The 26,155-nt window shown below is 35.6% G+C and overlaps 1 protein-coding gene across 2 annotated transcripts in view; it reads left to right on the top strand.

Annotated features, from left to right (window-relative positions):
* Nucleotides 1-25,346, top strand: part of Mbd2 (methyl-CpG binding domain protein 2) — an 81,748-nt gene extending 56,402 nt beyond the window's left edge. Inside the window, exons 4-7 of one of the 2 annotated variants that reach the window (XM_047526547.1) lie at nucleotides 15,059-15,149; nucleotides 16,385-16,562; nucleotides 21,304-21,442; nucleotides 24,875-25,346. In XM_047526547.1, coding sequence (XP_047382503.1) covers nucleotides 15,059-15,149; nucleotides 16,385-16,562; nucleotides 21,304-21,430 — 396 coding nt within the window. In that variant the 3' untranslated portion in view covers nucleotides 21,431-21,442; nucleotides 24,875-25,346. The remainder of the gene's footprint in view (nucleotides 1-15,058; nucleotides 15,150-16,384; nucleotides 16,563-21,303; nucleotides 21,443-24,874) is intronic. The other variant, XR_007105193.1, reaches the window with a different exon arrangement.
* The last annotated feature ends 809 nt before the right edge of the window (nucleotides 25,347-26,155 follow it).

Raw genomic sequence — 26,155 nt, 5'->3', positions numbered from 1 at the left:
TTTTTTTTTTTTACTTAAATTGCTTTGTCTATTCTGGGTCTTTTATTCTTCCAAATGAATTTTAGGACTGTTTTTCTGTAGTGTTGTGAAAAATGTCATTGGTATTTTGACAGAGATTGCATTGAGTCTTTATATTGCTTTTGGTAGTATGGCCATTTTAGCAATGTTAATTCTGCCTATCCATGAACATGAGAGGTATTTTCATCTTGTGTCTTCTTCAGTTTCTTTCTTAAATGTTCTATAGTTTTCATTGCAGAGATCTTTCATCTCCTTGGCTAAATTTATTCCTAGGTATTTTATTTTTCAAGGTGATTGTGAATGAAATTGTTTTTCTGATTTCTTTCTCAGCAGATTCATTATTGGTATATGGAAAAGGTATGATTTTTGTATATTGATTTCATAACCTGATACTTTACTGAGCTTATTAGCTCATCTGCAAATAGTGATAATTTGACTTTTTCCTTTCCTATTTTTATTCCTTTTCTTTCCTTCTGTTGCCTAATTGCTCTGACTAAAGTTTCTAGCACTATAATAAGAGTGGTAAGAGTGGACATCTTTGTCTTGCTCCAGATTTTAAAGGAAATGCTTTCGGTTTTTCCCTATTCACTATGTTTTTTTGATTTTGGGTTTTTCACATATAATCTTTATGATGTTGATGTAGATTCCTACTGTCCCTAATTTTTTGTTTTTTTATTTTTTTATTTTTATTTATTTATTTTTTTAAATACCAGGGATTAAACCCAGGGGCACTTAACTACTGAGCAACATCCCCAGCTATTTTAATTTTATTTTTTTAAATTTTGAGACAAGTCTCTTGCTCAGTTACTTAGGGCCTTAGTAAGTTGCTGAGACTGAGTTTGAACTTGGAGTCCTCCTGCTTTAGCCTCCTGTGCCACTGGATTACAGGAGTGTACCACCATACCAGCTTCTTCAGAGTGTTTTTTGTTTGTTTGTTTGTTTTGTTGTGAATGGGTGCAGAAGTTTATCAGAGACTTTCTCTGCATCTATTGAGATGACTGATTTATGTCCTTATTCTATATATAATGAAGTACATTTATTGATTTGTGTGTGTTCAGCCATCCTTGCATCTGTGGGATAAAACCACCTCCATCATGATGTACAGTGTTCTTAATATGTTATTGAATACTGTCTGCTAATATTTTATTAAGGATTTTTTTCATCTAAGTTAATCAGGAATACTGTCTATAGTTGGTTTTCTTGATGGGTTCGTATTTGCTTTTTTTTTTTTATGAGTGTGATACTGACTTTATAAAATGAATTTGGAAGTGTTTCATACTTTCCTATTTTATGGGAAAATTTGAGGAGCATTGGCATTAGTTTTTCCTTAAAGGTTTGGTAGAATTCATCTGAGAATTCATCTGATTCTGGTCTTTTGTTTGTTGTTAAGGTTTTATTTTATTTTTAATTACCTCTGTCTTACTGCTAATTGGTTTGTGGTTTTTGTTGTTCTCTTGATTCAATTTTGTCTGGTTGCGTGTGTCTAGAATTGTATCATTTCTTCTAGGTTTTCCACTTAATTGAAGTAAAAGTTTTCAAAATATTCCTTACTTATCTGAATTTCTGTGATGTCTATGGTGATTTTTTCTTTTTCATCTTTAATTTTATTATTTTGGGTCTTTTCTCTTTTCCTTTTGGTTCATTTGGCTAAGGGTTTATCATTCTTGTTTATCTTTTCAAAGAACCGGTTTTTTGTTTCATCAGTCCTTTGTTTTTTTTCATCCTCAATTTTGTTGATTGTGGTTCTGATCTTAATTATTTCCTTCTTTCTCCTGGTTTTGGAATTGGTTTGTTCTTTTTCAAAGGTCTTGAGCTTCATCATTAGGTTGTTTATTTGGGATCGTTCTGATTTTCTTAGGTAGGCACTTACAGCTTTAAACTTTTCTGTTAGAACTGCCTTCATGGTTCCCAGAGGTTCTGATGTTTTTATCATTATTCTTGCTTGATTCTAAGATTTTTAAATTTCTCCCCTGAAGAAATATATTGATTTTATTGATTATATACATTGACTCTGTATTCATTTATCTTTCTAAATTCACTTAGTAAATCATTTGTGATCCTGTTATACATTAATAAACATGTCATCTGCCAATGAAAATTTTATTTCTTTCTTACCAATCCTTAAATTTCTGATTTTTCCCTATTCTTTTACTAAAACTTTCAATACAATCTTGAATAGAATTGGTGTTAAAGGTATCTTAGTTTCATGATACCAAAGAATATTTTTAATGTTTCTCCATGTTTCAGTGTTTAAGGAAATTAACTTCTAATCCAAGTTTTAAAATATTTTTCATGAATAGGTTTTTAATATCATCAACTTTTTTCTACCTAGTTAAGTGGTCAAATAATTTTTTTATATTTATTCTGTTAATACAGTTAATTGTAGTGAATTGTAAGATGAATCTTACTACTTGTTTTTTCGGAATGTTAAATAGACTTTGAATTCCTGGATCCAGTGTGGTTAGGATGTATTTTCATTGTTTTCTTTGTTTAGATTTGTTTGTATTTGGTTAAGAATATTTTTGCATTTTATTCATGAGGGAGATTGACTTGAATTTTCTTCCCTTGTTCTTTTCTAATCATACCTTAGTATCAAGGTTTTCCTGACCTTATGAAATGAGCTAGGAGATGATTTTTTTTTCCCCAAATATTATCTGTAAGAGTTTGGTAAAATTGGTATTTTTCTTTGAAAAAATTAAATGTGACGTCATCTCTTCTTAATATTTTATTGGGAAAGTTTTCTATTATAGATTCAGTTCACTTAATAGGTGCATAGATGAATATTTATATTTTCTATTTCTTCTTATAATGTGTTTTTCTAGGAATCTATGCATTTCATAATTTTCAGGTTAATGGTTTAAGACCACTTACATATTTTCTAGTAATTTTTAAAAATGTTTTTAGTATCTGTTGTGACACTTTTTTATCTGATGTTGAATGGTGGAATGATATGTTAGACCTAGCTAAAACTCAATTTATATAGGTGATTTTGCCCTTGAAAATTCCAATTTTGTGAAATTTATTGATAAGAAAATGTTTATGTTATAGAAATTATTTCATTATAATGGATTATAATTTGACTTGACACTTATTGCCTTGAATTATAGACATATTGGGATCTTTGCTTTTTATGTCTATTTGCTTGCTATTTCTTTGTTACTTTTTATTTTTAGCTGAGTCTATTAGATTTTCTTGGATAAAATGGTTGAGTTTTATTTTTCTGATCTGATCTAAGGTTTTTTTTTCTTTTATTGATGACACCACTCTAGTATTGACATTAGAATCTATTTGATCTTATGTCACTGTTTTTGTATACTGTTTTTAATATTTTGTTAGGATTCCACTATTAAAAAGTTAGGAATTAATTTATGAATTAATTTAACTACTGAAATTAGTTTCATGTAAGCTCTTGTGATGGACACCTCTCTGACAAATAGCTAATAAAAGATCTTTATCTATTAGAAGTCCAAGTTCCTGAAGATGAGTGGGTTTTGAAATAATTCATGAATTCAACAGCATACATTGCTGATTATTTTATAGATCCTGTTTAAATAAAGAAGTCAGACCTGTACCCTACCCTCACAAAAATTTGAATCTGATAAACAAAACAAGCACTAAACAAATAATTCCAAGTATGCTGACAAGTTACAAGTAATGAAAAGTGCAGATGAAGCGGACTGTGTAATGAATATGTTAATAAAAAGTTATTGAAGCATTTTCTATGGGAGTAACACATGAGAAATTTAGGCACTGTGAATTATATATAGTCTTATACCTTGGTCATCTTAAGATAATTATACCTTTTCAGGCATTTAACTAATATTGTATGCCACTACTTGTAAGTTACAGAGTGTTCATGGTGAAATTTAGACAAATAGGTACAGCAGGTGGTTACTGCTCCTTCATCTTAATCAACCCTAACTTTTGCTTTTTGCTTTGTTCCTCCATCTCTTTAGTCCAAATTGTTATCTTTTGCCTTACTAAGAGATTACATTGTAATTTGCACAGCCACATGAATCAAGCTTTGCTTAGGTTTACATCATAATTTTCTTGTTATTATCTAGCCCTTTCTTTCTAGGACACCAACACAAAATAAAGGGTTGCTCATGTTTGACCTTTGATGTTTGCATTCCATGGTATTTAAGTTAAGTTGGTTTTGCTGACTGTAACTAGACAGCTAAGATATTATTTGGGGTTAATTTGAAATAGAGCAGTTTATAAAGTGGACAGTGAATTCCCTCTGGGCAGAAACAACATTCATTTATATACCCTAACCTAGTATCTTGTATACTTTTCTTTTCAAGAGTCAGTGAATGTAAAATGCACATTTCCTGGAATTTGCTTTTATCTACAAGAATGTGATAAGATTTTTTATTTTTTATTTTTTCTCTACATAACTGGGGCTCAAACTCAGGGCCTTGTGTTTGCCAGGCATATGTTCTACCATGGAGTTACATCTGTGGGCCCAAGATCCTTTATTATTGATTAGATCTAATAAATGCCTTAGGAAAGTGAAAAAGATATTCGTTGAATTTATATAATACTGACATTAGAAAAAAATTCTGAGCAACTTAATAAAATTTGTATTTTGAAATAACATCCTCATAGTTTATTAGTGTTTTGATAACTTTCAGTGATAGATGTGATATTTATTAGTATTTCTAGTTTACTAGTGAAAATATATCCAGATGGATAAGATGACTTGCCTAAGACAACAAAGCTATACAATGGTTGTGCCAGGACTAAAGCATTTAGCTGCCAAACTAGTGCTCTTTCTATCATACTGTACTTCCTCTACTGAATCACAAATGTATTCCACTAGTATTTGAGTGCAAACTATATGTTAGCATCTATGCTATGTGCTAGTTGCTGTGCTAGCAACTGCGTTAGCATCTTTGTCTCTTTTATATAAATGTATGTATTTAGTTGTAGGTGGACACAATACCTTTATTTTATTTTTTTATGTGGTGCTGAGAATTGAACCCAGGGTCTCACATGTGCTCTACCACTGAGCCACAATCCCAGCCCATCTTTGTCTATCTTGATAAGATAGAAACTATTCAGAATAAAACTCTTGAGACTTTTTTTTAAACAAATTTAAAAATTTTTAAAATTTTGTTCTTTTTCTTATTCTAATTAGGATTCCAGTCTTGTGATTATACACGATGTGGTATTCATATATGTACATAGGAAAGTTAAGTCAGAATCATTCCACTGTCTTTCCTATTCCTGTCCCCCTCCTTAATGAGATTTTAAAGGCCACTTTTGTTTTGTTTTACAAAGTATTAACTTTTTCCCTTAATTAATTTATGTATTTTAAGTATTTTTCATTAGAAAGTAAAAATGCTTCTGATCTTATCTCTGATAATTACTGTGCTATGTTCTACTTTGTGGCTTAACAGTAGCAGAGAATACTGAAATATACAAAGAGCCACCTAAAATGCAAATTTTCATAAGTCTCCTCATAGCAAGTGAATGCAGAAGTGAAGTAGGACAGAGGAGGCTTGACTCAGGAATTAGGTAGAGTTGGTAATGAGAAGGTTACTGGAACCTGGAGCAAGGTCAGTGTTAATTTAATAGTAGGGACTAAACTGGGTTGAAAGGAAGAGAATGAATGGAAGGTGGGGAAGTAAGACAGGATTTTTACTAGTGGTAGAGATGGATTGAGGGAGAAGTAATACAATTAAGGACATGTTCTAGGTGGTCAGTGTTTAAGTGTTTTTGGCTCTTTAAGGGGAGAATCCCAAGGAGAAGAAGGGGGAACATGGAAATTATGAATTACTAAAGAAACTCAGGAGGAAGTAGGAGAGATCAAGAGCATAAATATGGGGACAATCTTGGCAAAACAGAAGAATATTTATTTCCCTGCAGTAGGAGGACAGTTGAGGAATGGGGAGGATTTGTACAGGCTCAGGATCTTTAGCATCTGGTGTTCCTAGTTAGCAACAGTCAATTATTATGAACTGTTGGCTTGCTAATATTCAGTTTATGGTGTTTAAAATGAACAAAAAGAAATAGAAGTTTAAATATATAGGAATTTTAGATAAATTTTACTTAGCTTCATTATGGAACTTCAGTGTGTTTCTGTGTGGTCAATTTATTTTTGTTCTAATGGAGTTTTTAATTTCAAAAGTGATTTATGAAGGCTAAGGCAAGTTTTGCTTTTTCATTGACTGTTTGGCTAGATGCTTTTTCTCTGGGATTTTTGATTGGAAGTAGCCAGGCCTACTGATAACATACTAAGCATTTATGGAATCAGCATGTTTGAGGCCAACTTGTCAGTTCTGCTTTGTTGCTCTGCCTGTGCTTGAACACCTACAACCATTCTACACAGGGCTCTGCCTTTCTCAGTAGTCAAAACCAGACTGGCACATGTGCACAATCCCCAATCCTATGGTAAATAAGAGAGCCTTTTCTAAAATCTATTCATATAGACCAATGTATGCATGTACATAAATACACTTTCTAACTTAGGGGTTATGATATAAGATTTCATATTTCAGAATTTGGAACTCTGCATCTTCTGATAGGAACAATATGGTTCTTTCATCTTAGGCCAGCCTATAACTCTTTAAATTTTTATTTATTTATTTATTTATTTTTTTACAGACTGCATTTTGATTCATTGTACACAAATGGGGCACATCATTTCCTTTCATTGTTGTATACCATGTAGATTCATACCATTCGTGTAATCATACATGTACATAGGGTAATGATGTCTGCCTTATTCCATGATTTTTCATACCCCCCTCCCTCTCATTTCCCATAACTGTTTAAAATATGTCTGAATTATCATAAATAATTATTGTTTTATCAGGAAATGCATTGAATTTCAATTTAAGGTAAAAAATGTTTCTCCTAATTCTGTCTACCTTAGTGACCAATTGGTTGGATTCCCTTCCAGTTCCTATTTGTCTGGCAGTGAAAAGAGGCATCAAGTTCAGGCTACTTAAGGGGCTCTCAGAACCCAAAAAGGAGGAGCTGGGTTGGGGCTCTTCAAAGAAGGGAGCACCGCTGGTTGTAGTGTTGGCATATGCCAGTGGAGGACTCTCCTTTCTATTTCTGTTGTGAGGTCTGGGCTTCTGCCACTATGTATGTCCCACCCTCCTGTCTTCCTTCTTACTCTGTGGACCAGCAGTTCTCAAGCAGACCTACTTTTGCCTTTCCTGCTTCCTAACACCCAAGGGTATTCAGCAATGTCCAGACACATTTTTTTTTGATTGTTACAATTGGGATCGTACTATTAGCATCTAATATGCACAAACCAAAGATGCTGCTAAGAATACTCCGCAAATGTCAGTAATGCCAAGACTAAGAAATCCTGCTTTAAGCCTCTGGGGCTGGTTAGGGTTTTTTTTTTTTTTTTTTTTTTTTTTTTTTTTTTTTTTTCTTTTCTTCTTGATTCACAACAGCACAGAAGTATAGTCTGTTTCTCTGATTCTCTCCTATCATCTGTTCTTGAAACAAGCTCAGAGCCCTTTTGAGGTTTTTCTAAGGGCTTTACTATCATCACAACATGAAAATAGACTAAAAATAACAAGAAAATTATAGCTTTGGGAAATCGTAATTAAAAGCTATCCATGTTAGCCACTGAACTTGAAATAGAACAAATTCTGATCTTTTCTAGGCTTCAATTCATTATTCCCCAGGATGATTTTTCCATCCCCTGGGCTTCCCTTTCTTCCTTACCAGTACTGTGGAGCTTTGCAGTGATCATTTTCCCTGTTACGGCATTTCCCTAAGCTCTACTCTTCCCTCATTTCCACATTGTCCTGTACCATTGACACCAGCTGCAGAGGCATGTGAACTGTGCAGTTGCAGAGGACCTGGTGCTTAGAAAAGCCCTCACTTAGAAGTAAGGACCCTGTACCTGGTTTAATCCTCTGCAGTTGTCCCTTTCAATTTCTTAATACTTTTTAAGCAAGGGTACTCACATTTTTTTTTTTTTCTGCTGGCCTTTCAAATTATGTAGCTGGTACTGCTACCAAAATATTCCCAACCAGCTTTGAGCCCAGCTGTGAGGCAGTCTACTTGGATGAGAGGGAGAAGAGGAAGAGTTACAAAATACTTAGAATAGCAAGAAATCCCTAGCAGAAAATCTGGGAGAGATGGGCAGATTCATGTGTATGTGCTCAGACTCTTCACTTGCTAATACCTTTCAGAGTCAATTATTAACACATCGTTTGTACTTAAAATAATTTTACTAGAATGACCAGCTATTTATTCAGTGCAGTTGTATGATCCATGGTGTGCTACCAGCCAGAGGTGAAATAAAAAAGTACTCTGATAGTTGCTATGTATTGGCATGTACAAGGATTTATAAAACTTTCTTGTGGGGCTGGGGCTTTATGTAGCTCAGTGGCAGAGCACTTGCCTAGCATGTGTGAGGCACTGGGTTCGATCCCAGCTCCGCATAAGATAGTGAACTAAGACAGACATTTTTACCCTATATACATGTATGATTACAAGTGGTGTGGATCTACATTGTGTACAACCATTGAAATGAAAACTTGTACCCCATTTGTGTACAGTGAATCAAAATGCAGTCTGTAAAAATAAGTAAAAACAAAAGAAAGTAAAAAAAAAAAAACATAAAATAAAGGTGTACTGTCCATCTACAACTACAAAAAAACACAAACTTTCTCATTTAGTTTCCATAACCTTTTGAGATTGTTTTTATTTTCCCATTCCATAGGGTAGGAAACTGGTATCTATACAGAGGTTAAGATAGTTGTCCAAGTTTATAAACTAGTGACACAACAAGTATTTGAACATAGACTGATCTGAGTCTAAGGCCAGTCCCATTCACTCTGATACTCATATATTTCTGTCCTTGGAGATGACTGTCAAGTTGAGGTCAATAGTAAACATGGAGGGTCAGTATCTTTATCTCTAGTAAATTTTTTTAACACGGTACAGATATATCAGTGCTTTTTGAATTGAATTGCAATGGTAGATGAAAATAAAACTGATACATTTGATGTAGATTCTTTTCAATGTGGTCATGACAAGTAGCTGTTAATATAATCTGTTAATCTATGACACTATTTTTACAGAACAAAATTAAAAAATCCTGTTACATATGTTTAGTAAGCCACTCCCTCTTTTTCCATTTTATGAAATGCTTGTGCACATTGTTAGTGTCACTTAGCTGGAAGTGTTTTCTTGAAGGGGGGGGGGTTCTGAATCTTTTATTTCCATCCAGTGAATAAAAATTTGGTGTTTTATGTGGCTGACATTTGCTGTGGAGTCTAAGAAAGCTAATTTTCAGAGAATACATGTAACACCAATTTTTTGCTTTTTATCATAATGAACTATCCCAAATCAGTTTAGTGTCTTCTTAAATATCTACACCAGTTTTAGCTAAATGTATCACAACCCTGGGCTTCTTAATCCTGCATGAGGAGAAGGCAGGCACTAGGCACAGATTGTCTACAATTGACAAGTTACATGATACTTTTTACTTAGTAACAAAGCAAGGATTTGAACATAGGTTCCTTAATTGGATCCTTATCCTTACATGGATTAAGGATAACTTGATAGTTTTCTTAGCAATTATTGCTCTATTGTCAGCCTTTGATGTCATGAAGAGAGGGGTCTGAGGCCTGTACCATGTGATCTAACAGAACCAAACATGTAAATGCTCTTTCAGTTTTTCCTGTTAAGCCAGGCATGTGTAATAACCCTGACTGATTTTAATTCCACTTGTGCTACTGACTAGTTGTGTAATCTCTGGTAAATTATTTAACTTTTCTAAGGTTCAGTTTCCTTACCTGGAAAGGGGAGTAATATTCCAAAAGGCTGTAGGAAAGAGTAACTGAATTCTTGTACTGTGCAGGCTTATGGAAAAGCCCTGATGGCCAGGTGGTAGTTGTCCTACTTATTCTCCACCTCCTCCTCCTTCCCCTCCCCACAGAACTTGGGGTAAGCCCTTTCTCTACACCTAAACAATTAGGAAGACTTTTAAACCTAACACATGTCCTCCTTCAGGGAAATAATAGGAAGGCAAATGTTATGCTCCAGTATTCCACAAGGAAGATGATAGAATAATAATTTTTAATCTTCTCTTATAATTGGGATTAAAATTTGGAGATCTTGGTGATCACTAATACCACTTCTCTATTATACACTATCTTTCACTCTCCCCAAACCAAGCCAGTCTTACTCAAACTGGGATCCTTGTAACTGCATCTGAATCTCTTAAGATGCTTATTAAAAAAAAAAAAAAAAAAAGAAAGAAAGAAAACTAATTAACCCCAGACCTAGGTAACAGAATATTTGAGGGCAAGCCTTCAGATACGCAGTTAATTGAGTAAGCCACCTTGGTTACTGTTCTATAAGAAATCATTTAGAAACACTGTTCTTTGCTTATATAATAGGAATAGTCTTTCCTCTTTTGCATGCTTATGGAATATTACATATTTTTCAAGAGCTACCTTTTCCAAAGACTTTAGCCTTCCAAATTTTTCCAAGTCAAGGTTAATTTTGTGTCTTCCTTATTGCAGTCTGCCTCGAAGAACTTTGCTTGTTTTCCAGCAAATAGAGAGCTCCTGGAGGGCAGTGATGTCCAGTTATAATAATAACCATCTCTAGTGTTCAGCAAAATACTTTGTGTATAAAGGGCACACAAAAAATATTATTGAATTGGAATTGATCCTTTAATTACTTTTTCCTTATAAATTATCTTCTGATTTTGAAAAAAACAGGTCTGTTCAGAGTATGTGTTAATAAACTCAGGGTGATGGAAGACAATGATAAAAAATAACAGATTTAGTTCCCAGAGCATCAGAATAGGAGTGGCTATGAGTGAGTGAGTTTTTCTGTGATTCCTGGTTCTTCCTTATCATATTCTTGGATATCCTTCAAAAAATAAGTAAATAGATCCCCCAAAGTCCAAGTTAAATCCACAGCAGTTAAAAGGCAAAAATGCTACAATTACAGTCCAGTGTTAGTTGTATTTCCAGTAAATATATTTGCTCACTTTTCTCACTAAAAAAGCAACTTTTGTGACATGCCTTATGCTTATCTTCTTGGAGGCTAAGATAGATATACATCTATTGTGCTTCCACTGATGTCCCACACGTACTTCTAGTAAAGAGAACTGTGAGGGAGAAAAGATACAGAGATGAGCTCATGTTTTCTTCAAAGTTACATTGCACCCTTGCTGACATTTTAGGCACTTTGGTGCCTATGCTATGCTTCTCCCTTTAATCAACTGAGTCCTTGGATAGGGCATTGCCCGGGCCATTGGCAATAAAGGTGATTCAGGGTTGTGGGTGTAGCTCAGTGGTAGGATGCTTGCCTAGCATGTATGAGGTCCTGGATTCAATCTCCAACACTACATTAAAAAAAAAAAAAATCTAAGGCGATGCACATGTGGATGCTATCCAATTTTCTGATATTCTGGAGGGTGACAGAATAGCATATTAGAGGAACTTAAGGGATCTGGTTGTGGGGATTAGAGAGGCATGGAATAACTGCATGCTTAGGGGCTTTCTCTAAATATTAAGTCACTTTTAAACTTTAAGTGACTATTTGATGTCACATCACATAGGAAGATTAAGCTAAGAAAACCATGAGATAAGGCAAGTGAAGTCAGGTTTTCAGCAGGTAGGTTAGGATTTGATGACAGCAGTGGTGTTCATAAAGTGTGCTAGAAGAGACTAGGTAGCTATGGTAGTTGTTTGGAGACTCATTTTTGAATATTATTGTCTTAGGGCTTTGGATGGGTGGGAAGGAACCCCAGGTGAATACAATCACCTAGGAAATCTGGAGTTGATAAATAATATAGGCTGGGAAATTTTAAATTCAGAGGATGTCCTCTCCCTCTCCCTGCTCCCTCCAAAGCATTGAGGGCTATGAAGTGGCCGAAGATAATGAAAAAGGATCATAGAATGTGGGGAGAAGAACTGACTAGCTTTTAGAGTAGATTGAGAAGAAACTGGATAGAAAGGGGGTTGGGGTGATTTAGTGAAGTGGCCCTGGAGGAAGGAAGATGGTGTGTTGGTCATTCCTTGGGAATGGGCATGGGAAGAAAAAGACCACGGTCATTGTATTGACTGGATAAAGTTTGTTTACTAAAAACCAAAGAGTACAATTCCAACACTCTGAAGAACTGCCTTGTTCTGACCTTTTGTTGCCAGACCCTCCTCCACCCCAAACCCCTGGCCCCTGGTACCCTATAGCTTTATCTTTTGTTATAAGTTGAATCACATGGTATGGAGAAGACTAACTTTTCCCACTCAGCATAAGGCCTGCTATATGTACATTTAAAGTGCATTTTAAAATGCAAATATTCTCTACCCCCACTCCCACCCTAAATAAACAAAACAGGGAAGAATCTGAGAAGATGGATGTCGGGAAAGAAATAAGTTAGGAACATACCGAGATGTGAATAGACATTTACTTTAAGAGGACTCTGTCAGTTCTCACTGAAAGGAGTGGGTGAGTGGTGGAAAGATAGGGAGAAAGTGTCCTTGACCACTCACTACCCCCCATCCTGTGTGATAAACACACACACATCCATTTTCATGGCATACACATTTAATTTTTTTTCCTGCCCTGGAATTCTGGAGATGATATCTTTTGTCATTGAAAGAACATGTACAAATTTGTCCATGCTTATCAGATTCTGATTTCAGCTGACATTGAGGACTATCAGATGACATGTGGTGTAACCAGGGCTTGATGTAATCTGGGTCCATATACCCATGTGTCAATCCAAGGTTTATTTTCCAGAATTTTCCTTTCTAATTTTTTGTGTTGTTCTCCTTCTTATAAATAGAAATTTAAAAGTTAAGAATTAAAAATGATAGGTTCAAAAATTATCTTTTAATATATGGAATTAGAATTTTTAGATATAAAATATTAGCAATGAATTTGGCCATAATTTCCATGCTTTATTTTTTCTAGTTTTAATTTATTTTTGCAAATTAAAAATATTTACACACACACACACACACACAGAGTTATACAGTTATCCATTAGTATTCTCAGGTGATTGGTTCTGAGATCCTCTTCTGATACCAAAATTCACAGATGCTCAAGTCCCATTTATAATATAATCTATACACATTCTCCTTTATGTTTAAAATCACATCTAGGCTACTTATAAATATCAGTGTAAACACTATATAAATTGTTTTAAACACTATGTAAATTGTTCTGTTTTATTCAGGGATCAATGGCAAAATTTTTTTTGTAACTTTTTAGTTCAGACACTTTTTTTCTGAATATTTTTGATCTTTAGTTGGTTGAATCAGTGTGTGCAGAATTCAGAGATACAAAGAGCTATGTATGTACATATGTATGTATATGAACACACTTATACATATCTGTGGGTTCTGCATGCACTGATTAGAAATTTAACTGAGTTTTGTTTTCTTTGCTTTTTACTGTAACTATGATATTCAAAATAAAGATGATATTTTTCTACTACAGAGTAAATAGAAATCAAACAGGGTGTCTTGGGACATTTATCACATTCACCAGTTATTAACCTCATCTAATTACTTGATATCCATGATGATTAATTATTATTGTTATTGACTTGTTCATATTGGCCATGTATTCTACTAATGATATGATTTGTAGGAGACATAGCAATTGTTGCCAAGTTCCAAGAAGGTCTTCAGAGGAGAGAGGCATTCTGTTACTGTTCTGGTCTTAAATAGAGTTGTACTACCATATCTTCTCCTGTGTCTGGAGGACAGTCATCTGATACTTTACCTATACACTGAATTGAGAATATAGCCCTCAAAGCTCTGAGAGTGAGCACAATTTGTTAAAAGTAAATACACTGAACTTTATGCCTATTTTAGGACAGGTGCTTTATATATATTGCCTTATTTAATTAACACACTAATTGAATGTGGTACCCATTGGTCCCACATTTGCAGAGGAAGAAACTGAAGCTTCTGTAAAGGTTATAGAATACGTCAAAGGTCGTATATTTCTTGGTTGTTGAAAGTTGGATTTTGATAAAGTTTTGTGTGTGTCCTTCACATCCTTAGGCTGAGTCCAGTTTTTCCCATTTTTGGGCATTAACACAAATATTTTTTCAGTACCATGTGAAAGGCCCTGGTATCTGGGATTAAAGGTGGAGAGCCCTGTAAAATCTTATTTTCTTTGTCTGCAGTAAATATGAAATTACGAAGCACACTAGAAAAGAAATAAGGCTCAAGGACAGGGCCAATGTCTGTCTTCCTGACTATGCATCCACAGTACATAGTAGGAACTCAATAAATATATGCTGAAAAGATGAATGGCATGGATGAGAAATAATAACAGGAAAAAGACTAAAGGAAAAAAGGATTTAAATAAAAGAGCATAACTGTCAGGGATCAGTTAGTCTTTGAATAAGTTGCATACCTCAGTAGCCCACTAAGGCAGGAAGAGCCTTTCAGTATACTTACTGCTGCCCAGAATGGTGACCTGGGCCACTCAGTGATTCAGGCCCTGTGCAATAGGAAGAAAGTCACTCTTAAACGTGATGTCCAGTTTAAAACCAAGGTGGTACCAAGACATTTTAGCCATTAAAAAAATGTCTTTTTCCCCCTTAAATATGGTAAAGGACTAAATAAACATCAGTTCTTAGAAAAATTATGTGAAGTAGCTCTTCCCCTAATGATATTGAATAAAGGGGCTAATATATAATATTATTTGTTTTTTTCCCCTGATAAGTTTTAACATTAAAATTTCATGCCAAATGAATTTTTAAAAAATTGAAATTATATTCTTTGGAAGATAGCTTATAGAGAAATATATGTAGTATACAGGGTATAATGATCTATAATAATTTAACAAATAAATAATTTGCATAAAACAACAAAACATTTTTTGAGTAATGTTGATCTGAAAGAATTATGATGTGTTGAAATAATTCATGTTTAGAATATCATTTAGCTTGTTGTAAGGAAAAAATGAGAAAATTGTAGGAAACTATCGACATGATTTAAATTTCATTATTCAACAGCATCGATGCGCTACTTTCTTGTCTCAAGAATGTATCTATTAACAGTGATATTTTGCCTTACAGCTTTTCTGGGAGAAGAGGCTACAAGGACTTAGTGCATCAGATGTAACAGAACAAATTATAAAAACCATGGAACTACCTAAAGGTCTTCAAGGTATTATCTAAGTTTAGTTGAGCAGATATTTATTAAGTACCTACTGTGTGCCAGACACTGTGTTAGATGCTGTGGATTCAGAATTGAATGATACCAGGTCTTTGCTTTAAGGGATCATGTGTCTATCTGGATGGACGGCATACCCCTTATGTTGTAGTAAATCCAGGGAGGACATACATGAAAGACTTGTACCTTGTAGGGATGCCTCTGTGAGTGTATTACTTTAGATTTTCTATTCCTGTGTAAAAGCTTTGGCTGTAGATTGGGTTCTTCATCTAATTTAACACGTGTGTTGTGTTTAGTACTGAGTGCAGATGAGCAATAGGATTTCGCAAGCCTCCAGTTCCTAGCAGCATCGGGCCCCAATATTTGTTCTTTCTCTTATCCTCTTACCAAAAGAAAAACTAACAACTCTTCTTCTGCCCCTCCCTCTCCAAACTGTTGCTGTAAGTAGCAGTGGGAGAACATGCACGCTGGTTCAATATTGCCAGCTAGTGGCATGTGGGTGGAGAACTCAGTTGCCAATCTACCTGTCAGATCACATGGCCACTCCACGTTTGAGAGAAGTTTTATCCTTCAAGTGTTAGAATTTCAGCTTATGAATCTTGATTATGAGTTACTCAGAAATTCTCATAATTTATTGTTGAACTTTTGTCTCTGTGTTCTTGGGAATTATTGTTTTAACTAATTGAACAATTTTAGAGCTTAAAGCAATTCATTTTAATTTTGCTGTGTGTAGTCATTAATTCTATAAATCTGGATATTTAGTTAGACATTTGAAAGAACTGTTAAAGCTGCAAATATAGCATGCTTGCTTTGACTTTTTCTTTCAAGTCCTGAAACAAGGAAGATAAGTGTTGCAATATTACTAGAAATTAATGTTAAAAGCTATAAGGAGAAATTATTCCAGGATACATTAATAGGGATACTTGAGTATAATACAATGCCTTCATAAAAAACTTAGATTGTTCAAATAATTGACTTTACCTGAGGAAATGTAGCCATCTCTTCAAAAGTTTAGAAAATGTATTTTAAAAGTTTTCTTAAAATGCTATACTCTTGTTACTATGTCTTTAATGCCAGTTCCTTGTGATATCATCCTTTGCTGCTTTGGTTCATGTTGATTTTAAACATATGATCCTGTATGAACACAAAAATGTTGATTGTTTCAGGTCACATAATTTGCTCAGCACATTGAGAATTTTCCTTTAAGTATTGCTTATTTCTGATTGCAGGAGTTGGTCCAGGTAGTAATGACGAGACCCTTTTATCTGCTGTTGCCAGTGCTTTGCACACAAGCTCTGCACCAATCACGGGACAAGTCTCCGCTGCTGTGGAAAAGAACCCCGCTGTTTGGCTTAACACATCTCAGCCCCTTTGCAAAGCTTTCATTGTCACAGATGAAGACATTAGGTAAGTCGGTTTATTATAACCCAAAAAGCTTGAATTTGCCTGTGGATAAATTTTATGTTGCCCATTAGGTTCAGTGTCACGTCTAGTACAGGTTGATCATCCTGAATCCAAGAATCTAAAATCCAAAGTACTCGGAAGTCTAAAACTTTCTGAGCTCTAACATGAGTGAAAACATCCATACCATGAAACTTCATTTTATTTACAAAGTTATTAAAACATGTTGTATAAAATGACCTGCAGGCTATGTACATAAGTTATACATGAAACACGAATTTTGTGTTCAGGCTTGGGTTCCACACCTAAGATATCTCGTTATGCTATTCAAATACTTCAAAATCAAAAAAAGTCTGAAATACTTCTGGTCCTAAGCATTTCAGAAAAAAGATCCTCAACTTGTAAGTTAATTCACTAGAAAATCAGTCCTTTCTTTTTCTCTTTCTTTCTCTCTCTTTCTTAACACAGCTTTTCTGAAACTAATGGAAGATGATGATAAAGTAATGTTACAATAAATACATGCTTGTAAAAGGTAGAAGGGGGATCATCATGACCATGCCCAAAGGACAGGTTTCAGAACAATGACATCCTGTACACATCATCTTTAGTTTTGTAATTTGGGCTTCTGAATTTTTGCTCTGACAAACCCCATTCTCTCAGACATAACTTTTATGGTTGCTTCCTGCATTGGTTTGTCTGCAAATAAGGGTCTCTCTAAAGCAAATGATAGCCATGCTGCATTAAGCTAAATTGTGTTTTTAAAGTATGATTTAGTTATCTTGATTGTATTTACCTCACTTACGCTCAATTTAGAACTTTATTTACCTGTTTCACTTTGTTTCAGTAAAGATTTAAGGTGCCTCCAAAGACAGACACACATGTACAAACACACAAGAGAGCAAGAAGAGAAGCACACGAGGAAACTGAGCAGAGTAAAGAAGAAGATAGAGCCAGGAATAAGAGACATAGCTGCATCCATTAACATCGTTTTCTAAGTCATCTGTTTCTAAGAGTGTGCCACAAATTGGGTTTTTAGCAGCAAATAGTAAAAGGAAAGCCTCTAACTTAGATTGATAGCATGAACAAACTATTGCTTAGGAGAAACAAAACTATTCTGGATAGTAAAACCTCAAAGAAATTTTTGTCTAATATTTATGAACTTTGGCATCATTACTTAAGGATACATAATGATCACAATGATACTGTAGTATATTTGCTTAAAAATATGATAGTATGTATACTTCACTATTTCTGTCTTCACAATGTAAATCAAAACTTTACTGGAGTATTATTCCTAGACAAAACCAGCAGATGGCACTTTTGAACCATAAAATTAAAAATATGTTTTCTATTGGTATTTTGTTTTTTCTAAATCATAAAAAGTTGACAAAAATATTTCTAAATGCATGAGTCTAGCTATATTTATATTGGAGAGCTCTTGAGTTTTAAAGTAATTCCCTTTGCAAAGGTATAAAACAACTCAAAGTTCTAGTCATATATATGCCTTGATTGCATGGGATTTATGAACAACTTTATTTCTGAAGAAGTTAAAATAACAAAATATAAAATCAAGTTGAGTATAATTAACATGCTTTTGGACTGTTTACCATTGAGGAAGGCAGCTACTCAAGGAAATAAGTTCTTTTCAATCTTGGAATGAGGACCAAGTTAGCAGAGATTCTACCAGATCATCATGGTTGTAGACTGAGGTTCTCTAGGTGGTATCATGAGAATGACAACAGCTTCCACATTAGATCATTTGATAGTAGAGGAAACCATCTCCAAGCCAGGTCTAGATGATTTCCTTTTCAGACAAATTTATCTATCAAATTACTCATTTGATTTAATTGTCATAACAACAATTAAGCAGAACTTACTAAGCAAACATTCCTTGTTGAATTAGTATAGGTTTGAAATAAATGACAGCAAATATGATTGTTACTCTTTCTTGATTTATGTAGCCAATATTCTTCTTATATTAAGCTTCCAGCTAAAGATCTTAATAATAAGTATATATCTTTTCAGTGTATTTGATAATATTTTCATCCACCCATGTACTTGCTTTCTAATACTTGATAACAAATGCTTACAAATTTTGCAGCTTAAAGCAAGATCCATTTATTAGCTCATGGTTCTGTGGTTCAGCAGCCTAGGTTCTCTGCTTAGTTTCACAAGGCTAAAATCAATGTTAGCTGTACTGCTTTCCCTTCTGGAGTTTAGGATTCTCCTTAAAAAGAGTTGTTGCAGAATTCACTCTTGGTGGCTGAAGGGCTAAGACTCATGTTCTCTTGTTGCATAGGAGATGGGCCACTCTCAGCTCCTAAAGGTGGCCTGAAATTCTTTGCCATATGGCCCCCTTCATTTGTCCTTAAATGCATCTGTCAGAAAAGACTCAGCCTCACTAAGGGCTCTTCTTATTAGGTGAGACCCACTGTATAAATCTTTCTTTTGATTAATTCAAGGTGTTATGGTTTGGATATGAAGTGTCCCCCAGAAGCTCACATGTGAGACAATGCAAGAAGGTTCAGAGGAGAAATGATTGGGTGTTGAGAGTCTTAACCCAATCAGTGAATTAATCCTTGATGGGATTAACTGAGTGGTAACTGGAGGCAGGTGGGGTGTGGCTGGAGGGAGTGGTTCATTGGGTTCATGACTATGGGGTATACAGTTTGTGTCTGGAAAGTGGAGTCTCTCTCCGCTTCCTGAGCACAATGTGAGCCCTTTATCTCTGCCACACTCTTCTACCATGATGTTCAGCCTCACCTCAAACCCAGAGGAATGAAACTGGCCATCTATGGACTAAGACCTCTGAAACTGTGAGCCCTCAAATAAACTTTTTCTCCTCTATAATTGTGCTGGTCAGATCATTTAGTCACAGCAGGGAAAAAACTGATTAAAACACAAGGCATTTGATTAGTAACCTCATCACACCTGCAAGTTCTCTCCATCTTCAGGGAAGAAAATACGTAGGCATTAGTATATGGAGTGGTGAGGGCTTGGGGAACATCCTAGAACTCAGCCTATTATGATGGGCATTCTAAGGTCAACGTTTATCGTAAAGTTGAGAAGTAATGCTTAAGGTAAAAGAAAATCAGTGGTCTTTGTTAGCTTTTAAGAGATAGATTTCTTCATCCAAAAGCACCATTTGCTCCATTTTCCCTGTCTTCTTAGTGGGATTGCTCCGGGGTAGCTGTACATATTCTTGTGGTCTGTTATGAAGAGTGAGACACTGCCTGTGAGACCGATGTGTCATTTAGCATAAGCTTTGAGTCAGTGGGCCTGAAGAGACTGACTATATAAGAAATAAACAGATATGTTATATTAATCCTTCCAAATTACATAAAAATCTGTCACCTCCAGTTTCTTCTTATGTGACAGAAACTATAGAGCTTCGACTGACCAGTAACCACCCTGCCTGCCCCTTAAGCTGAAAATTTATTTAAAAAGTAGAAGTCAGTGCTATTTTGGAGTTTAATAAAGATATCTAAAGTTTTTTGGCTACATAGTATATGTTGCCTTATCACCTCCTATCGTGGACATATTCTCAGTGAACCCAGAGAAATGTGCTCTGGAGGAGAGCATATGTGAATACAGCTGGCTGAGCCCCCAGGGAGCGAGGACACTGTGACTGTGGAGGAGATCCTCTGTGACATGCTGCTCGGACCTTTCTGCTGTTCTAGACGGGCAGTGCTACAATTCATCTTCCTCAATTGTTGGTTTAGAAAATCACTTTTGCCTGTAGAACCCTGTTTTCCTTTTTATGTCTTCCTGGTCATTGCACTGCTCCTTCTCCCACTCTGCATCCATCCTGACCATCTTTCCCTCTGCTCTCAGGAGAGGGCCTGACCTGTTCTCTATTGGTAGTTAACACACTTACCCTCTGCTTTCATCTCTCTTCACTTCTTACTTTCACCAGGGCCTTTACCTACCAGTCTTTACTATTCCCTTGGATTTCTTCAACTTTTGCCTTTCTACTTGGTTCTGGGTGTAAATTTCTCTCTTGCCCTCTCAGAGCTTTTAAGACCAAGTATCTTTTAACAGCTTTTCCTCCTGGTCTTTGCTCTTTATATGATGGTTCAGAGCCTTGTTTATTAACTCTCACTTTTGAGACCTCCTTGCAATCACCAAGACACAGAAGAAACCTGTGGCATGTTCTTGATGTACTCAGTTTCTCTTGGTTGAAGTGGTGCTTTTTGGTCTGCTCTTGGTAATGCAGACTTATGCATTGCTGGCTTTTCCGTGCTGATCCCATTGCCTGCAGACCTAGGAGCCCAGGAGAGCACTCTCTCCCAGCGTAGCCAGGGAATGCCAGACCAAGTCCCAACGCACCCGGTCTCTGCTTCATTTCTTTCTCAGTGCTTCATTTAGAAAGGCAGTTTTCTTCATTCTTCATGTTGCCTCCTCCTTCTATCCCCGCCTCCAGATTATTTCTAATTATTCTTTATAGGAATAAACCTACTTCTTCCCATATTTGAAATTGTTGGAGTTGAGGAAGAGGTCACTAAAGTAAAGTGACTCTTTCCAGAATTCTCTCTGAGACAAAAGATAACTGACCATCCCTCTTTTTGGCAAGGCTATAGTATATTTGGTTTACGAGTATAGAAACAACATTTGCAAAGTTAGAGGAGAGGAAAGTGTATTTTTTTCCTGAGGAATTTAATGATTTTGAAGTAGGGATGGACTTTTTTAGCAATTTCATATTTTCATTACATGCCAGATTTTTAGTGTTTTTTCCGTATTTGAAAAGGAAACAGGAAGAGCGAGTACAACAAGTACGCAAAAAATTGGAAGAAGCACTGATGGCAGACATCCTGTCCCGGGCTGCTGACACAGAAGAGATGGATATTGAAATGGACAGTGGAGATGAAGCGTAAGAATATGATCAGGTAAACTAACACAGACATAGACACACTTGGAACTCAAATGTTTATTTTCTTGTCTGCAGCCTCCTCAGCAGTGAATGAAAAAACTGCTACTTTGCATAGGTTATGCATATGCTGCTGTCTGGCCCTTCTGTATTTAAGGGCCATAGAAGTTATTACATCTGTTTGTTCTCATTCTGTGAGGACATTCACAACCCTGCAGCTACCTCCAGAGGATCCTTTAGCTTCCTTTATTAAAATCATGTGGAAAATCTCCAATGCATCATTTAAGAAAAGCAGAGGAAAAGAAAAGGACTGTGTCAGGTAGGGAGGAATGGCTATAGTAGAGGAAGGTGGCTGTCATCCTCATCCCATTAGCCCTCTAGGGTATGTTGTTCCCTCTTTAGATTTATGTTAGCAATATAGACAAAATTCTTCACTTTTTCTAGACTTTCTTTAATATAGACTTTCCTATGCTGGGAGAACAAGAAAGACATTGACAAGTATAATACATAATTTACCATATGATACAAATTTTGACCTTACTCTAAACCCACATATGAAGTTCATGGTCTGTGTTTCATTAGTATATATTTTCTTTAGATGATTACACTCAAATTTTCAAGGCTTCAGTGTAGCATCTTGCTTCCCAACTTCTATATTGTATCTTGGCATCCCTTGTTTTAATTTCTGCTGCTTATAAGCCAGTTATTTGTTTCCTTTGAAGCCCAAATTGAGAAGAGATAGGTTAGTTAACATGGTGTGAAAGGTCAAAAAAACCTCTCTGAGGAAGTGACATTTACATCGGATCTGAAAGATATGTAGGATTATGTTGGGGGAATTTCAGCGGTCCTTTTAGAAGGGACAGCAAGGTGAAGCTTGGTTTCTTTAAGGAAGAAAGAAAAATCAACATAATCTGAATGTTGTATGTCTGGAGAGGGAGGAGCAATGTGTATAGGCAGTGTACCTGATGACAGAGGGCTAGTAGGTCATGGTTAAGGACCTTGAACTTGATCATTAATACCATGGGAATCCACTGAAGGTCAACAGCATAATCAAATTTACTTATTTACAAGATCCCCAAGGCTGCTACAGGAAAACATAGATTACGGACAGTTTGGAAGCAGGGAAACCAGCTAGGATGCTACTGTGAGTCTAGTAAGACCAGGGTGTTGTTAGTGAGGAAGGAGGAGAGGAGGAAAGGGCAGATCTGAGATATATTTGAAGATAGAATTGGCGTGAGCAGGTGATTGATCAGGAGCAATCTTGAGAAAGTGGAAAGGATGAGTTATTCCCCGCTTCCTGGTCTGGAAGAGAGGGAGTCCTGTGTGATAGAGGAGCAGAGGGAGGCAGGGTCATGAGTGTAACCGTTGACCCTCCCTTTGCATGAGTACATTTCCTTAATTCAGGAATGACTCATGACACAATGATAACTAAACCAAATAAGAGATATAGCGTCTTACATCTTGCAAGTCCAGTAACAGCAGCACCATTCTGTCATCTAATTTTTTGATCATACAGAAATGTTTGAATTCAATTCAGCACTTTTTAGGTCTTTTTAATTTCCTGACGAGGACAGGAAGGCACTGTGTTTACACTTGGTATTTTGTTTTCCAAACTGGCAAGGATATGTTGTTTGGGCTTTAATGAATGTATGTCGTATTTGTGAAATTTGTCAGAGAGAAGTCTGAACAGGTTTCTTTTGTCTGAGGCTCCACCATGTTGTCTCTGGAGTGCAGTGAGAGAATCTGCACTGTTGCACCTGCACCAGGTCTGCACCATTGTGTCAAAACAGACTCTCGGGAGGCCTTCTTATGCTTTTAGCTTTTGTTTTTTCTTAGCCTTTTCTCCTGACATCAGTTTGGGATCACCAAGGTCCATATAGTCTAGGCTTTACTAAAAACAATGCTTCCGAGGTCAGAAGAAAATGGGCATATTCAGGGTGGTATGGCTGCAGGCTAAACCTGTGCTTTCTTTGCAAAGTACTTTGCATTTTGATATCAAGGCAGCACTCAAATCTATGTAAGCAAGTGTGTGTTTTAGTCACTTTCAATTTATAGAAGCTGGCACCTGCTTGTTGCCTTATACAAATGCGTAGTAGCAGTAATAAACTAATTGTTGATTGATTAGAGCTTTGATCAGTTCTTAAAACTGGCAATTATTTTGGTGTGTTAGGTAGGGAGAGATATGTTATGTCATATTCTAAACTTGAGAATAATATTATTAGATCAGGCCATTAGATGTATAGATTGTGAAAGATTTAGAAGTACTTCTTAGTTATCAAAATTACATTTATCTCACTCATTTAGCCCTATATATACCTAAATGCTAAGAAACTGGAGCATTTGCCACATGACTTAATTAGATGCTCATAATAACATGTGAAATAGGTAGAACTTGGTTTGGCACAGGGTGGGAGATGTCCAACTTGACATGGTTTGTGGGTGGTAAGAGATGGACCCTGAGTCTTTTAACCTGTAGTTCCCCTTCAGGCCTGTCAACTGCATCATGCCATAGTTCTTTGTAATGCTCCTTGTTAGGTGGACCTGCATTTATTTATATATATTTATTTCTTTTCTTTTCTTTTTTTTTGGTGGTTTCAGGGATTGAACAGAGGGCAGTCTACCCCTGAGCTGAAACTAAAACCCCAGCCCTTTTTATTTTATTTAAGGGAGACAGAATCTCCCTTAGTTGCCAAGACTGGCCTCAAACCTATGATCCTCCTGCATCAGGTTCTTGGGTAGCTGGCATTACAGGTGTGCACCACCATACCTTTCTTTCTTTCTTTTATTTATTTAGCTTGTTAGTTAAGTAATAGATTTAGATTTACTATTATTTAAAATTTACAACAATAGAGAAGTACCTAGGTTATCAAACATTCTAGGAATGATTGCAAGAAAATAACTATAAAAACAAAGGTGTTAAAATATTTAGTTATGAATGAATGATATATCAAAGACAAATAGTTCAATCTGCAGTTGCCCAGTACCATCTCACTCAGGATAAAAGGATAAATAATAAAAAAGTACATATCTATCATCTATAATTGCTCTAAAGTAAAATCAATCATTGTGAAGTAGAATAAATCATTGTAAGTAGAAGTTTTCTCAGAATATGCTTAGATTTGGCTGCTATTATGATTTTTCATTTGTATGCTCTTTCAATTCCTTTTTTATGCTGATTTAATTAATTGTAGATAGAAAATATTTGCATTAGTATGCAAAGGGATACGTATACTTTCTTTGAAAATGAAATGGGTATTAAAGGGTATCATCAAAATAAAACATTTGAAATAATGAGGGAATATGTTGAACACTATTTACAATGGACTGTAACTAAATGCTTAATTGAGACTTCACAAACATGACTAAATGAAATTTAGGCTCTGATTACTTCAAATTTCTTCTCACCTGAGAAATCATTGAATTACTTAAGTTTGTTTGTTTTTCCTTCCAGGTAACTTTCGACTGACTTTCCCCAAGAGCAAATTCCTAGAAATTGAATAAAAACGTTTCCACTGGGTTTTGCCTGTAAGAAAAAGTGTACCCGAGCACATAGAGCTTTTTCATAGCACTAACCAATGCCTTTTTAGATGTATTTTTGATGTATATATCTATTATTCAAAAAATGATGTTTATTTTGAGTCCTAGGACTTAAAATTAGTCTTTTGTAATATCAAGCAGGACCCTTAAGATGAAGCTGAGCTTTTGATGCCAGGTGCAATCTACTGGAAATGTAGCACTTACGTGAAATATTTGTTTCCCCACAGTTTTAATATAAACAGATCAGGAGTACCAAATAAATTTCCCAATTAAAGATTATTGTGACTTCACTGTATATAAACAGATTTTTATACTTTATTGAAAGAGGACAACTGTACATTCTTCCATCATCACTGTAAAGACAAATAAATGATTATATTCACAGACTGATTGGAATTTTTTTCTGTCAAAGCACACGCAGTGAATAGCCCCTCATTAGCATCCTTTACGGACACGCAGCCTTGATCCCTGGGCCTGGGTTTGGTTGGAGGTGGTGGAAAGCAGCTTGTGCATGGGCAGTGCACTGCCCCTGAAGAGGTGCTTTCACCGGCAGCATTGCACTGTTGGTAGCATGTGCAATGTTTTTCTTGCCTTTGACTAGTACTTTTGATAGTTCTATAAAAGCCAGGCTATTTCTTTCTTTTGGCATGCATTAGGTATACAAGTGCCCTGTCAGTGTTACTTGAAGTCCACGTTTGTTGTTTTTGCTAGAATTTTGGCTGTGTCTAACATCCACTAGGTTACTGAGTGAACAGGTGCAGGTCAGAAGCTTGGCCATAGTGAGAAGAAGGTTCTAGGCAGGGTTGCTTCATAAACCAGGCTGTGATACTTTGCTAATCATTATGTGGCCCCCAGAGTACTAAGAATTTTTTCTGTTGATGCTCATAAGCCAAACTTTTATTACCACTTAAATTTCTTGATATCTGGTTACTAAAACTGGCATTATATTATTCAGTGAGTTTTAAAATCAGAACATATTTATATTAATCTAATGCCAAGGAAGGGAGGGAGTGCTTATAAGCAAATTAAAGCAAAGTTTGAGAAATGGAGCAGATATAAAGTCATTGTATATGTACTTCTTAACTCTTGAGTTTGTTTAAAAGTAGACCTGATAGAGCACTTGCCTGTGTTTGATCTCTAGCATCACAAAATAGGTAAATAAATAAATTCAATAAAAATTAAACAATTTAGACCC

The sequence above is a fragment of the Sciurus carolinensis genome, chromosome 15 (genome assembly GCF_902686445.1).
Source record: "Sciurus carolinensis chromosome 15, mSciCar1.2, whole genome shotgun sequence".
NCBI lineage: Eukaryota > Metazoa > Chordata > Mammalia > Rodentia > Sciuridae > Sciurus > Sciurus carolinensis.
This window is presented reverse-complemented; position numbering and strand designations above follow the sequence as displayed.